Source organism: Gobius niger, assembly GCF_951799975.1.
Source record: "Gobius niger genome assembly, chromosome: 20".
In the NCBI taxonomy this organism is placed as follows: Eukaryota; Metazoa; Chordata; class Actinopteri; order Gobiiformes; family Gobiidae; genus Gobius; species Gobius niger.
The window spans coordinates 8,140,355-8,157,360 of record NC_136871.1 but is presented as its reverse complement, the minus strand read 5'-3'; the positions used below and the strand labels follow the sequence as shown (position 1 = coordinate 8,157,360).

The following is a 17,006-nucleotide window of genomic DNA, read 5'->3' as shown; positions in this document are numbered from 1 at the left end:
ACTCCGGATTATAGCCTTGAGCTAATTTGCATCCGTTGTCCCACAGTCACACACACTGTCATTCATTCTGGCAAATTTTGTACATGTTTTTAGTGGGAGGGGAAACCGGAGTACCCGGAGGAAACCTACGCAAACACGGGGAGAGCATGCAAACAGGTGGAAATTAAACTCAGGACCTTCTTGCTGTGAAGAGCTCACTGCTGTGCCGTGTCGTGGGCCTTTTTTTTTTTTTTTACAACTGAACAAGCACCTGATTTGAGCTTTATGACAATGATTTCAGTTTTATAGGTTTGTTTCATGCTTAAAATAATAAAAATCTGTAGGAACATGCGTTTTTTTTAGCAGATTTATGATTCAGTGCCTAATAGGTCGCAATAGATTTGCACGGCTTGTCATCGAAGGGTGATGGTGCGTCCCACTGCGATACCAGTTTAGAATCACTAAACAGGCCACAGTTTTTACATACTGAGATATGTTCTTACCTGAGCTTAGAGAAGTTCATGTGTACCCGTCTGGTCATTGTGCGTGTCCGTGGAAGAGCCTGGTTGCTTCTAACTTTAGGACGTTTGGGGGAGATACATTGGGAGAGGCCAAATGCAAACAACATCTTAGATCGTTTTTGCGTGACTGAGGGCACACAGTTCTTCCATACTATGATATGTTCTTGCCTGAGCTTAGACGAGTTGATGCGTACCCGTCTGGTCTTTGTTTGTGTGCCCATGGAAGAGCGTGGTAGCTTTCAACTTCACCCCGTTTGGAGCTATAGGAATACATTGGGAGAGGCCAAATGCTAACAACATCTTTGGTCGTTCTGCATGACTGACTGGCACACACAAAGACCAGACAGGTACGCATCAACTCATCTAAGCTCAGGTAAGAACATATATCAGTATGTCAAAATGGTGGCCTATTCCTTTAAAAAAAAGAGTTGCACCAACACCTAAACAGTATTTCCTCAATTCTGCATAAACTCTCATCTCCCCTCGTTGGCGAATTAGACAGGTGTCATTTTGGTGCACGGAGGAGAAGGTCGTAAAGCTGCTGTTCTTCTCTCACTCCAGATGCAGGAGATGGCTTTGCACCACCAGCAGCACCCAGGCGCCGCGCATTACGGCCGTAGCCACCGAATGCTAAACAGCTCCGCTCCGATACTGCCCCACCCCATGAGCGCCCTGTCCCAGCTAAAGCCTCAGGTGGGCTCCCCCTCGCCTCCTGGGAGCAAATCAGCCACGCCCTCCCCCTCCAGCTCCAATCAGGAAGAGGAGACTGATCCTCATGTCAAGGTACAGCTACTGGAGAACGGTTGGCAGCTTTTGTTTGTATTATTCTTTTATACTATATCGTTTATGCTATTCCATACATTCTTGAGATAGTTGGGATTGGCGTAGACTTCCAGTGTCTCGTTTAAGATACTCAAGGCATTTTACTTCTCATTATTTTGCTACTGTTGCCCTGGGGCTGACTGACAAAAACGCTCATGACGGTCTGCGCTAACTGCCTCTCCGACCAAGGGGTGTGGTCTAGCCAAAAGGGAAGGAAGCTTCTAATGGGAATCACAATTTTTTTTACCAAATTTTTTGCTGTTTTCTGGTGAACTGAAACTTTATCTACACACAAAGTCAAGTCAAAATCGGGTGATGGAGTTCAGGATTGTAGAGGGCTTTTTCATAACAAACTAATAGAGATTTTAAAAGGTAAAATTCTGAAGTTTTCGTCTACATGAGAGCATTTGGGGGAGTTGTTTCACTGTATTTTTCCTCCATGTTTATACTGCTTTTAACCAAGGCTAGTCTGTGGAAAATGTTTGCTAGCACCCACAAACATGTCAGCATTTTATAGTCCCATGCAGAACTCTATTACGAATGTTTTCTTCACAGCAGATTGTCCAGAAGAAGTGAAAACCAGCACTCGAAGCTGGCATTAGCATATGTAGCATGTAGCTAGCTAACGTGAGCTTCATGGCTAGCATTCTCCATTATTTATGTATTTATGAACTGTTGAACCACTTTGTTCTTCTTCATATCTATGTATCTATTCACAATTCAGCATGAAAGCAGTAGTGGAGTACTGTTTGTTTTCCCCCTCTGGCTGCTTTGAACATGACCTTTTATGGGCACTTCCAGAGAGGCCGTCTGTCTCTCCCGGCCATGTGATGGACTTGTACGTCACATTCACACACACACGATGACTAAATGTCTTGCCAAAGGACACAACAACATTAATTTGAGCTGGGATTGGATCGCCAATGCAGTTTAAGACACTCACCACTGTTGCCTCCGGTGTTAGCTAAACTGGGGCATGACTCTATGAATGGGGGAGTGGTTCTTTGTTTTCTTTCTTCTTTGTCTTTATACATTGTTTAAAGGGGGGGTATTATGCAAAATCGACTTTTTCAACCTTTACATCCTGTTATTATGTCATTCCCTCACAACATGCCTGAAGTGTTGCCTTGGCACATTCACATATTTTTGAGTAATCTGTAAAAACTCTGATGGCAGACATTTTAGGGATAGGTTTGCCTGAGTCCTCCTAGGAACGCCCCCACCTCCTGGAGACGCCTCCGGGCTTTCGTCACCAGCCGAGTGACCAATCACTGCCCCTCAGCAGAACCCCCTCCCCACTGATGCCACAGACAGCGTGTGGAGGGGGCGTGTCGGAAAGGGTCAGAGGTTCTTAAAGAGAGAGAGGCCTATTTCAAGACATTTGCAACAGCCATTTTGAGAGAGCAATTTTATACAAGGCAGTTATTCTAATTTACTGCATTTACAGACCAACAGAAGGTTTTGCCATCATTGTAGTGTGGTCCAGTGAAGTCATGATTTCATCCAAAGTCATGCTGTATTTAGTCGTCTGTTTAACCCGGCTTAGCGCTGATAAGCCACAATGTTAGATGAGAAAAGTTTGAGAAACATTCCCCGATGTGCAATATCTTTCTTTGCAAATGTTTGGTCTGTAATCTCCACACATATGCACATCTGTAATTTAACACAAACATTGACATTTGTTCCCAATGCGAGCCCAAAATGCAGTTAAGAAATAGAAATGGCTTCACATTTTTCATCAAAGCAATACATTGAGAGATGAAGATCCAGTTACGGTGACACGTGAGATAGATATACTTCATATAGCTGTTTGGTGAATCAATTATGCAGTTGCGTGTGTGCCATTAGAGCAGCCTAATTTCCTCTTCAGATTTGTGCTTTTCATATAGAAACTAATAGCGGCGGCTCCGTAAGTCTTTGCTTTACCATCTTAAGACTTGCGTGACCTCCTTATTTTTTACTCTTGCATACCATTTATTCACATAAGCAGAGAACACTTGTTTATATTCCGCGCATTAAATGTAAATGCGCCGTGATAAATGGCCCCCGAACCGATGTCACCGAGACTTGCCTTGTATTTTATCACAGGGATGAATGTATAATTGAATCTGTCACGACCACAGTATTTTTTCGCTCTGTCTGTTAATGTTCGCTCATAATAATAAAGTACACACAGCACCTTTTAGCAGAGAAAATCACGCCGCCTATATATGTATGTGCATTGCTGCGGTGGCTCTCAGTGTGAGTGGATAAAAATGATTACCATCTTTCTATCAGTAAGTAATTCCATTTTCTCCCTCCAATTCATTCGGAGGCACATCAAAGCCAGGGGAGATACAGCGGCCGATTTTTACATTTCTCTCACCCGCGGCATGAAAAGTCACGATTTTAGAAGACTTGGCGAGCAACTCCAAAACAGTGAAGTCAAGGGGATATTTTGGGTGGATTTTTGCAAGGGGAAAAGGAAAATCTGAAAATGTGAGAGTCATAACATTTCCGTCTGCCTTTTTTTTTTAATCTATCCATGGTTTTTAGACCATGTCAAATTAAAAGTGTTGCAATAGCAATAAATGACTCTAAGATAAATATTCTTCCCTTGCCTCCATCTCCGATAAGTCCTCTAAATCAGTGGTTCCCAACCTTTTTTGTCTCCCGTACCCCTTGTTCATTTATATACTTCGAGCACCCCCTACCTCCAAGATCTTTTTACAAAGTGGCCAACTAAGCTAAGATTATTCAGTATTTAATAGTGTGTGGTGTATAAATGAAACTAAAATACTGTCAAAAATGAAACCTCTTGCTGAAAAATATAATTAAAACTCACTTTCCTTTGAAATTAATATTGAAATTCTACTCTGTTTCGCTTTCTTTTTTAATCTGAAATAATTCCAAGTACCCACAGCTGAATCAGTGGTTTTCCCTGGCATTATGACAAGCCGCAACCCAAATGAGAATATTTATTGCAGATTTTTGCTAATTGAAGTATTATATAAACCCAATAAACATATAAGGGCTTTTAAGTAAGTGCCTTAATTGGTCATTAAAGAAGAAACCTGCCTTCAGTCTCCTCTGATCCTCTGAAACGGTGCACCGCCTCCTGGGTTTGTCCATGTTTCAGAGCGTGGTGGCCTGCACTGATCAGCTCTTACCTCCTCTTTTCTCCTGCAGCTCCACAACAGTCTTTCACCTTCTTCTGAGTAGAGGTTAATCTGTTGTATCACCCAGTGAGCGTCCATTAGCCAGAACAATATAGGGACAGGAGGCATGTGTGGCTTAGCTGTGAGTCTTGCCTGGATACCTCCTCGTTCGTCCCTTCCTTGTTTCCTGTGCCGCCTCTTGTGACTCCTCCACTGTGCTGCAGGGGGAGCTCTTTGTGCCTCTTCAGTGTTTCAGAAGATGAAATGTGCAGGCCTTAAATGTCTTTAGCTCATAAGCTAGCTGTTTGTTTACTTTTAAAAAGCTGCTTTCTTCAGGACCATTATGGACTCTATTGCAGTAAAATCCGCCGTACCCCACAAAACATGACAAAGTATCCAGCAAAACAATGTGGAGCACAGAAACGACAAATGCAGTTCACTGAAAAAGACAAAAAACGCAGCTGTATTGAGAGAGAGGGAGGTTTTTAATGTCTTAAACCTTTCAATTGTATCTTCTGTTGGTGGTTTGGTTTCACTTGATTTTATTTTCGCTTCCTATTGTCGATTTCTCATCATGTGCAGCACTTTGGAAACGCTTGTTTATAAAATGAGCTATATACATATATTGGGTTGGATTGGATAAGAATCATGGTCAAAATAGCTCATGAATCATTTAATTACTCTTTTAGGAGTTATATATTGAAACAAAAGTTCTCTCGGAAAGGCTCACGACCCACTGTTTGAGAACCACTGCTCGAAATGCGGCCCATCGAAGAAAACAGTAATGAATCTGAAACCCATGGATAGATTGACACAACTATACTGTGCATTGTTGGTATTTTGTGTTGTCATAGATTTTCTTCATCCACGTAGAACATACTTGCTCCACAAAACCCTTAGACCTGCAAAATGTCTAAAATAAATAACCTTCTGTATTTCAGATTACGGGTGAGAAGAGGCCGTCGTCAGAGATGCTAAAGCCCAAGCCCAAACCTCAGAAGAAGAAAAAGAAGAAGGATCCGAATGAGCCGACCAAACCAGTTTCTGCCTACGCCCTGTTCTTCAGAGACACTCAGGCGGCCATTAAGGGTCAGAACCCCAACGCCACCTTCGGGGACGTGTCCAAGATTGTGGCCTCCATGTGGGACGGCCTGGGGGAGGAACAGAAACAGGTACCCCTCTATAATATCATTGGAAACATTTAAGTAACTTGCCCCTAAATCCACAGGGGGAAGGGGGGAAAGCATTAATATGAAAATGCACTTCTCCAAAACAGAATAATATTAAAAGCCCAACATTTTACTGAAGGCAAAATATCAGTTACCTAATTAAACTTTAATTGCATACATTTAATAAAAGTGGATGCAATTAGACTCCTTTTAGCAGTTTTGTACAGAAACATCCTATACATATGGCATGTGTGTGACGATGTGCATTTAACACATCTTTAAGAAATCAACATCTACTTAAAATACAACCGTTTCGACATGTTAGGTGAGACAGGACCGGGTGCTGGAATAATTCAGCTTAGAATCAACCAATGAAATGAATATGTAGCTGCCATATTAACTAATGTTCATTGGTTTAGTAGCACTGATTCTGACCCATCCACTTTTTTATTTGTTTCAACCACGATCTAAGAGTACAGACTAAGCCTCCATTAATTCTCGAATTAGCCTGAGTATCCTGATCCTTTTCAGATACTCACCGGGTCAATATGGCTACAGAATTTCACAGATCAATGTGTCTATCACCCTTGGGTGCGGGCTATTAATACCATGTTTGAGCCACATGAAACCGCCTCCAATAGCGTGACAAAATGTTTTAGCATGTAAGAACATATTTTTATGCCAGACAAACATTATCATTTGGAGAAATGAATAAATAGATTGGGACTAGATCTGTGACATATCTTTAAATTGATATTCACCCTGCCCATTTGAATAATGTCCAAGAATACAAGAGTCCCATACAGGTCTAAACCAGTGATTCTCTGTTGATGACCTTCACCAGACATCCACATTAGATGATTATTGTTGTGTACACTATTGTGGAAAGAAATATATTGCGAAGCACTGGTCTAATCTACAGCCGGTTGGATACCAGAGGACATTACATGTTACCAACCGGGCCAAACATTATCACTTCTTTCTCTTTGTAATTGAAATATATTCCAAAGAAAGTGAATACATTTGCTAAGTGTAACATCACACACAATAATAAGCTACTTCCGGGTCCAAACTGTTGATCGTTCATCGACAAACACGACAAAAAACACAACTTTATCTGAATCTCCTGCAGAAATGACAGCAGATAAAAGACCAAAGACTGTGTAATTAGAATAGTATAGCTCGCCATTTCTCTAGGCGTTATGGAAAAATGAATAACTTGATAATAAATGTCATGAAAAGCAATGCTAAAGAAAGTCCAGAGTACATGTAATATCTCTGTGTGATTAGATGTTTAAAAAGAGCCTTCGGTTCTACAGCAGGTGAAATCAGCATAATCACATTATACTGAATAGGACTAAAGTTCCATTGGACCTGGTAATAAAGCAATGACATCGCCACTTAAAGGAACAGGCCACCGTTTTTCCATACTGAGATATGTTCTTACCTGAGCTTCGACGAGTTGATGTGTACCTGTATGGTCTTTACGTGTGCGCTCAGTCACGCAAAAAGACCAAAGATGTTCTTAGCATTTAGCCTCTCCCAGCATGTTACACGGACCCAAACTGGCGTGAAGTTAGAACCGACCAAGCTCCCCACACAAGCCTTGTATTTACTTCCTGGTTCGCATAGACCGGCGGATGTGTGAGAAACTACAACAACACTCTTCAATACCACAATCAATGATTCTGAAACTTAACAGAGAGTTACTGAACATACTTATTTATCAGGCCCATTAGCCAAAAATGCTGTACCTACTGCTATAAATGTAATATTCACTAAAGTCACTACTTCCGGGGTTAGCGTAGCTGCTGCGCCAACTTGGACGTTAGCATTTTTCTCCGCTAACCCCGGAAGTAGTAAATAATACTTTTTTAGCAGTAGGTGCGGAATTTTTGGCTATTGAGTCTGAGAAATAAGTAGGTTCAGTAACTCTCCGTTGAATTTCAGAAATAGATTGTTGTTTTTAAGAGTTTTTAATGTTTTTTTCTCGCATGTTTGCCGGTCTGCTAGGTCTTGCCAGTCGTGACGTCACACTTAACAAACGTATAGATACAGACGGCATCTCTGGAATCGCCCATATATGGTCATTTTTGAAAAAGGGGGAAAACAATTTTGAAAAAATGTATATTTTCTCTCATTATTCAAAAACTACTTTAACAAACGCTGAAATATGAACATAGTTTCTACTAAATAATGATACAAAGACATGGGAAGGAGCAAAGTGGTTCAACGTCCCATAAATACATGAATAACGGAGAATGCTAACTTGATGCTACATGTTAGCATCGGGCTAATGCTAACGGTTAGCTAGCGCTTGCTACAACTGCCGTTTTTTCACTTCTACTGAACAATCTGCTCTGAGAAAATATCCATATGGGCCCGATTTACACTTGACTTTATTTATGTGATAAATAAGTTGATATTCCACCAGAAAATGGCAAAAAAGTTCTATTTTCCCCCTCGGCGAAGCCACGCCCCCTTCTATGATGAGATGCCGTCTGTATCTATGGTTAGTTTGCAGTCACATATGCTGTTTTCAGATTCGTTGCTATGCGTGTGTTTGTCCCGCCTTCCCCCCGCCCCAAGCAACCAACACCTCCTGCAACAGTTTCCAGTTTAGAATAAACTCTGTTTGGAATAAACAGTGTGTATGACTGGCCAGGCTACCAAATGACAGCAACCTTTGCAATTTGTAGTTATGATTCGATTGCCTAAAAGCCTGCTGCGAGAGCGTAAAACTAAAAGTTGAGCGATTTCCATTTCCAAAAGTAATGCGCTTATGGAACATTTTGTATCTCTTTTAGTCTTCCACTCTATACTAAGTCAGAGGGTTTTCATGAGCTGCAGATAACAAATGATAGCGCAAAATGAATGGGAAAACGAGACAGTCTGATGGCCATGCACAGACTCATATTTTAGAATATCCAGTGGCGGCCGGGCCTATTGGGTGTCAAATAAAAGCACCTGTCTCCATGACAAAGTGCAGCCCATTCTCCTCCAGCCACCTCATGTGTGTGCCGCTGTGGGTGGATGTATGTGTGTGTGTGTGTGTGTGTTTCCGTGCGTTTTTTTCCCCACCAAAAACCTTGCTCCTTTATTTGCCGGACTTCGGAGGCCCCCTTTATTCGCGGTTAATTTTTGCCGCCTCCGCCAGGGCTCTTCACCATGAATCTTCATTTGGCCGCTGACACCCTTGAATGTGGATTCCTCATTTCCTCCTCCTTTTATTTATATGTGTTGCCTGGTGATTGGATCATGCCGGGAATACGAGATTAGCAATTGGAGCGTCCTTGGTTTTCGCCTCAAGGACATCTGCTCCTGAAATGTTATTGTTTGTGTCGTGGTAACCCTTTGTTTCCCAGATTCTTTTGTAGTTTTTTCTCTCTTTTTTTTTTTTTTTTTTCCCTGTCGCTCTGTCTAAATGAGTTTGTCCTTCACACGATTACCTGCTGAGCCGACTGAGCAAAACAGCCACTCACCGTCGGCAAATCTGTCCATTCACGGCGCCTTTTCCGCGGCTAATTTTTTGATTTGTTTGTGCATTGCCGTGTTTAATCAGACACGTCACCTCAGAAGACACGTAATTAGCAGAGGTAATGATGTTGTTATGGAATAATGTAGCGCTCAATAACAATGTGATTACCCCATTTATTCTCAGCGAGCAGTTCCGTCAACAAAACAGTCCGATCGACCCGAAAATGCCGCTTTTACAGTAAACAACCAAAGTAAATGTTTGCGCGTACTTACAGTTTACACTGCTGTTCTATATTTAATCTAAAATAACATATTGTTTATATATTGATTGCTGCAGATTAATTGGAGACACACAGTCAGGTAATATAGAAAGACCAGATGCAATTATGAAGTATAGTGTATGCTTATAGCTAAGAAAAAATAACATGTACTCTATGATTTACTGTTTGATTTAGTTGAAATGAATTGAATTGAATTGAACATTTTATTTCGAGCCATATAAACAAAACTATACAAACAGTATTCAAGAACAAATACAGAGACAAGGGTACATGCCATATCTGTCCAAGATCTTTACTTTTACATACAACATACAAATAAATAACATTTCAGCTCGAAAAGGAGTGGGAAGAAGACCAACTTATTTACTCCCACCCCCATTCATATATTCTACATCATTTAAATCAGACATGTCAAGCTGGTGGCCCGCGGGGCAAATCTGTTTTGCCAGATGATTTAATCCGGCCTCTGACTTGTAGAGCACAAATTCCTGATTATGTCCAAAAAAAGTCTCTAGCCTATTCCTGTGTGGAGTTATTATTTTTTATGGAAATGACCAGAATGCTCATTCCAGCCACTAGGGGGCAGCTTAAATTTGAAAAAGGAAAGAATTCCACACGTCTCCATCAGAGGGCACTAACATAATCAGAGATCAGGATATAAACAACACATTTTAGCCCCGTGGTAAATCGTCAGTCTGCCCCTAGGGCAACCGTGACTACAATAGCAACTTACCACAGCATAGTGTGGAGTCAATGACTTATGACTACAGTGTACTCTGAGAAACTTGTGACACAGGCCTGTGCAGCGCAATACAAGTTTAAGACATTATTATTTCTTCCAGTCCTGTCGGGCTTTTATTTTAAAATCACAGCTCATTATTATTCATTTATTGGAAACGTTTTCCTAATAGTATTTTCATGTTAACATTATATGCGGCCCGCGACCCACCGAGGAAGCTGGATTTCGGCAAAACCCTGATTTAAATAATGTGGTTGCTGCACTAACTTAGTTTAGCCCTTGGTATCTTGTAGTAATACAACTATTAAGTCAGTTACATGTATACATGAGATGCAACAATGCATTACATAAAGTCAATATTTACAAAATGCTACACTTTATAACAAGTGTTTAATTATTCATTCCTACACGCAATATATCACCATGTTAGTTTTACTGTTCATTATAATGTCAGCATCATCATCACAACCCACACAGTATTTGTATATATAAGATAAGATAAGATAAACCTTTATTGATCTCACAAAGGAGAAATTCACTTGTTACAGTCGGCGTTCAAGAAGATCACTCAGAGTTAATAAAGTGCAGCTGATACAGAGATTATTGCACATGTTACTTTACAGTCTTATTGTATATTATTGTATATAATATAAGTGTTTGAGTGTCAGAGTGATTAGTGAACTACTCACTTATGACAAGGGTTTACAAAAAGAATCACTTTCAAATCAGTAAATTGTGTGGAGAGTTTATATGAAACGTGCTTGTTATGCTAAATGAAATAGCATTAATGTACAAGTTTGGCTGTTGAGTCTTTATATTTGCATAATCAGCTCTAACAGCATCACTTAACACCACTACTGCCGAGAAAATCTAAATCAGAAAAGTTTTATTGTCATCAGTGAACGGGTTCACAAACTAGGAGTTTTCTTCAGTGCAAACGAGCAACATGAAAAACTATGAAACTCATAAGGGCATACAAATAGATTAAGAAATATATTTATGATAACAGAACATTTTAACACAGAACAGCAGCGTGAACTGATTTACAGATGTACAGATCCAAAATATTTAGGATGACTTGAAAGGTTGTTTGTCTCTGTAAACTTGTTGACATACTTATTTCTGCACAAAAATTGGATTTATTACAATTTTTTCGGCAAAAATTGTGAAATCTATTGTGATTAGATATGCAGCTTTTCTTATAATATAAAGATTCAGTGGGGTCACTGTTTTGAATAACTGAATGAACTGCTATACTACTACAAGAATCACATCTTCAGAACATATTTGTAGAGGTCTCAAATGTTTATATAAATAAAGATCTTCTTCTTCTTCAAATGCAGGATTAGTAGAGTCTTTTATTGCTTTCAGAGAAAATTTTACAAACTTTCAGACTTGCTAATTGCAACCTTTACAGTGATATGACGTTCATTGGAATTACATTTATTTTGTCCTCCATTATTATTGTAAACTCAAACGTTTGTGGGCGTGCATCAAATTATAAAACATTTGTATCAATTTTATGAATTTTCAGGCTATTTTTCTAGCATTTTTGTGAAAATTTCCCTGAAAAGTGACCCTGCAAGTTGTGAAATGTGCCGATAAACTTGTAAAGAATTTGGATGCTACAAATATATTAGTAAAGAGTTTGAACCACAACTAACATTTTCATTTAGTGGCTTCCCCTTTAATTATTTTCAATAAAAAAATCAGGTATAGGGCCTTTAAAACAGTACTAAGTAATGTGTTTACCTTAATAAATCCTTTCCGTAGTCCCTGTGGCCCCTGTAATACAAGTGTTTATGGGATAATTGGGGGTCTCTCATCTCCCCCCGGTGTTTCTGGCCAGAAAACCATGTTTGCAACTTGACTGCCACCGGACCGGAGCCACCAATACACACTAATGGAATCACGAAAAAGAAGCTAGCATGCTAACGGGCAAAGCTAACTGCGGGCTAGCGTCACTTTAAAACAGTATTTACAGCCAAGTTTGTGTGAAAAAAAATACTTCCTTTGTATAATTGGATGTACAATATCCCTCTCTCCCTTCGCCTTTCCTGTCAGCGTAGTATTTACTCTCCAAGACAATTAATAAGTAAAAAAATCGTAACTTGCTACGACACCTGCAGTTGCACTCATGGCCTCTAGGGGCAAGAGTTACTTAGTACTGCTTTAAGGTGAACGGTTTAAACCAGATCTCAATCGTGAAAAGAGCCGGATCTTTTTTTCAGTAAATTTTACCCAGAACTCCCCCAAACAAACACAAGAATCAGCCCAATAACGGAGCAGGCCATACAAGTCAAAGCTTTTTGCACTAAAGTCAAAGCTAAATGCACTCAAACCGATTTGTTAGACAGTCACAGCCTCTTTTATGAAGATTTGATTCACAAACGCGTTATTCATTATAATTTCAGGTATTGTGAGGTATCTGGCTGCCGTTATTGAAATGTTATATTCAAAAGAGCCAGTCGTTTGACAAAGACTCGGCTCTGAGAAAAGATTCATAATCACTAGCTGCTACTAAAACTGCCATTTCACCTTGATTGCAATTAATTTCTCTACCTTATATGTCGTGTTTGTCCTTATTTTCCACATATTTGTTCACTCACACTGGAAAAATAATAGATAAATTGTCCGGAGCGTACTCTATTACTGCCAACAAGTCTGGCTATGCAACTGCATCGATTAACAATACAGGCTGCACTGTGTACCATGCATTACCAACCACAAATTGTATTGATGCTGCAGCGAAAAACAAAAATCCATATGTCCGGGCAACATAGTGACAGTGTTTTCTATACGCGCTGTTTACTTGTCTGCGCTTGTCTGCCATTGTTTATTTTTTTATTTTGTCTCGCCCGTTTCTGAGAGCCTGTCACAGTGGCTCTATAGGGCGACGAGGTGCGCTCCATAATGTCACCGGCAGACGAGCTGGCGCCGCGCAGCCTCAGCGCCATGTAAACAATAAACAGCAAAGACCGGCTTCACTTTTGCAATTGGGGTCGAAGGGAAATAAACAAATTTACTTTTACTTCTTCTTGGGGCTGCTCGATTATTGAAAAAATAATAATCACGATTATTTTAGTCATAATTGAATCACAATTATTCAAACGATTATTTGTTGTCTTAAAAAAAAAAAGGATTTATTTTATTTATATATGTATTAATCAAAACAACTATGCTGAATATTTTCTGTTTTCTGAACAGTCAAAAAAGTACAAATGATTTCAAGTATGCCCCGATTAAGGAGAGGTCTCTGTTTCACACCTGCCCCCTGCTGGCCAGCCCTCACACCTGCGCAAGTAAACTGAGCAGCGCGGCCTGATGACATCACACAGCGCTGTTTGTTTTTATGTCATGCAAAATGCGAAGGGAAAATAATCCCAGCGCCATGAATTAATGTAAGTCTGCTTTGCAAAAAAAAAAAAAGAATTGGAGAAAAAAAAGAAAAAAAAAATGATTATGCTAATTTTGTAATCATTTAGTGTAATAATCGAAATTGGAATCGAATTTCGATTAATTGCACAGCCCTACTTCTTCTTGCATTTACTAATTGCAGTAATACAACACAAAGTTACTAATATCTACTACTAACTATCGTTTCCTTCCTTTTACTAAAGCTTCTTCTGTAACTTATTACTCATTTTAACTCAAAGTAACAAAACTAACCCTGCAATTATTCAAAAACCAGATTGAAAAAGTACTGCATATTTCTCTCTTCCATTATGCAAAAATACATACAAAGCACTCTTTAATCTAGTCAGTGGTTGTGTTTTATTATCCATGCATTATTTGCGCATGGATGCTTCCAGAAAGCCTGCTTTTGGCTCTCCGTTTGTTAAAGCTGTTTCACCACTTTACCGTACGCCTCTCTGAAATCCCCAAAGGCTGGTGTTTCAGTGTAAATCAATGTGTTATTTGGACTGTGTTTTTCCTCAAGGTGACTACATGTTAAAGCCGCCCCACAAACACAAAAAAGAAAACATTCTGTTTTCTTTTTTAGATTAAGATTTAGATTTAGATTAATTTCCAGTTTTGCAGCTGCATTAGCTTCCGAAAAGGAGAGGAGCGCAGATAAGGGTGGTGACTAAACTGTGGCGAGGGGCTTTCGTTGAGTTGCGAGTTGCACTGGGGGCCGGCATTGCTGCAGTACCTCCATATCGCCGCTAGTCCCCCATTGGTATGCATTGCACTTTAGACACGTTAAAAACAACTTCAAAGCCTGGTTTCTAATTTTCCTAAACTTTCTACAGCTAGATATTCCTCCTGTGATAACGCTGGGTTAGTTACAATTAAAGAAACCAGGCTGGTTTTCGTAAGAAAATGTTTAGAAATCTCGTACTAATGAGGGCCGGACTGTTAGCATTGGAGCTGCACAAACTACATGTCATACAAGGGCCGAGTTGCAGGAAAAGGTTAGACAGTGAAGACAATAATACAGTTATGTTATTGCATTTGGAAATGAATTACTTGTGTTAGGGATTTGGCTTTACCCAAATTTAAAAGCTTCTTGGGAAAAAGTGTCAAAATAGCCACAAAAATTAGACGAAAAAGTGACAAGAACAGGATGAAAACACGACAAAAAAGCAATGAACAGAAGCATTGAAAAAGCAGCAAAAAAAGCCACAAAGATTGAGACAAAATCACAAAAAAATAAAATAAAAGTGACCAAATATTTCCAAAAACGGGATGAAAATGCAACAAAAATACGACAAAAAAGCAATGAAATAAAGCATTGAAAAAGCAACAAAAACGAGACGAAAAGACCTCAAAAACACGGTGACGACGTGACTAAAAAGTTAAAATCACTTTTGTGGGTCTCAGCTTTCAAATGAGGCATTGCACTGTTGCTCTGCAGTCGAGAAGCTTTTAGATTATTAAACAAATAAAGATACTTCATAGGGACGCAAACGGCTTATCAACCAGCGGTTCGGAGGTTTGAATCCAGCCAAAAGACAAAGAAAATGTTATTGTTGTCAGTACAAACTAAGGTAGAAGAGAGTGAAGTTCCATAGTTTGAAAGCCTCCATCCTTCCGTTTTGCCGTATTATTCACAAATGTGGCTTGGACACTTAGAAAGGACCTCAGTCACCCAGAGGAGCTCGGAGTAGAGTTGCTGCTCCATCCAGGAACCAGCTCAGGTTGACTCAGTCATCTGCACTGGTCTGACTGACATAGATATAGACGGCATCTCGACATAGAAGGGGGCGTGGCTTTGCCGAGGGGGAAAACAGAATATTTTTTTGTAATTTCTGGTGGATTATGAACTTATTTATCACACATAAATAAAGTCAAGTCTAAATTGGGTCCATATGGATGTTTTATCAGGCAGATTGTTCAGTAGAAGAGAAAAAACGTCAGTCTTAGCTAGAGCTAGCTAGCGTTAAAATGTAGCATGATGCTAACATGAAGCATCATGTTAGCATTCTCTGTTATTTATGTATTTATGGGCTGTTGAACCACGTTGCTCCTCTCCAACTCTTTGTATCTTCATTTAGTAGAAAACTATGTTCATAATTTAGCATTTGATAAAGTAGTTAATTGGAGAAAGTTAAGATTTTTCACTTCTTTGTTTTCCCCCTTAACTGTTTCAAGCATGACCATATATGGGCGAGTCCAAAGATGCCGTCTGTATCCATAGCCCCTTTTCCTGCAAGTGAAACAGAAACAGGCCTATAATGTCGTGGCGTCATAAAAAAAGAGCAATAAAAAAGCTATTTATGTCAAAGCAGGTACATCTGTATGCGCTCTGCAGTGGATTTTCAATATTCCCTCTTTGTCCCCACCTCTCCCTCCCTCCTCTTTGACTTACCCCCACTCTCTCCCCCTCTCTCTCAGTTGGGTCGCGGGGCTAATCACTCCCTTCAGTGTCAGTGGGGCGCGCCATTATTGTCTCCTGTAATTAACTGGTTATCAAACAAGAACACTTCATTTAGGCACAATTAAGGGACGGATCCAGGCGGGACACCTCAGCGGCACGTGCTCCTCTGGTGTTTTTTAATTCACACTGACCTGCAGACATAATGAATCCACTCATTTGAAAGTAATTAGAAGTCCTTAGGCATGGTAATTTATTTAAAAGTATCCGTCGTTGCACAAATCGTTAGCCGTGTTAAATTAATTTCAAATTAAAGCTGCTGGGAGTAGTTTGGTTCATTAAAGCGGCAGTCAAAGCTCTATCAATATTTTAGCTGGAGCCTGGTGGGGCTGTCACTGACTGCAGTCTGCACATTCAGCCAGTTCTGCTTAACGGAGGACAGAGGGGGCAATGTTTACGTTTTCCTTGGTGTCCAATTGGATTCATGAAATGTTACAATCTATCTTTCAAACCCATACTATAGGTTGCAGTTTTAGCAGTGGTCGTAGTAAGTGCAGTATTTGTATCAGCAGTGGTTGTAGCAGTAGTTGTAGTGTTCATTTTAACCTCTTAACCCCCGCCTGAACCGAGCACGTTTTTTCTAGTTTGGCTTTACCCAAATCTAAAAGCTTCAAGGAAAAAAAAAAGTCAAAATAGCAACAAAAATGAGATGAAATGAGGATGAAAATGCAATAAAAAAGCGAGGAAAAACACAGCAATAAAGCCACAAAAGAGCAACAGAAAAGTGACAGAAAAGGGATAAAAAAAAGTGACGATGCAAAGAATGAAAAAAAGTTCCGACAACAATGCAAGGAAAAGTTTTGTTTAGATTACTTTTGTAGGTCTTAGCTTTCAAATGAGACGTTACACTGGCCTACAGGCTGCACTGGAGCACTCTGTTAAAGCAGTACTACGTAACTTGTTTACCTTAATAAATCCTTTCCGTAGTCCCTTTGAGGGTAATACAAGTGTTAACGGGATGATTGCGGGGTGTCCTCCTGGTGTCTATGACCAGAAAACCACC

General features: G+C 39.9%; 1 protein-coding gene across 2 annotated transcripts in view; it reads left to right on the top strand.

The window, feature by feature from the left end:
* The window catches only part of tox2 (TOX high mobility group box family member 2), a 206,171-nt gene that overhangs the window by 176,946 nt on the left and 12,219 nt on the right, over nt 1-17,006 (top strand). The window contains exons 5-6 of one of the 2 annotated variants that reach the window (XM_079579282.1): nt 1,062-1,283; nt 5,401-5,631. In XM_079579282.1, coding sequence (XP_079435408.1) covers nt 1,062-1,283; nt 5,401-5,631 — 453 coding nt within the window. The remainder of the gene's footprint in view (nt 1-1,061; nt 1,284-5,400; nt 5,632-17,006) is intronic. The other variant, XM_079579283.1, reaches the window with a different exon arrangement.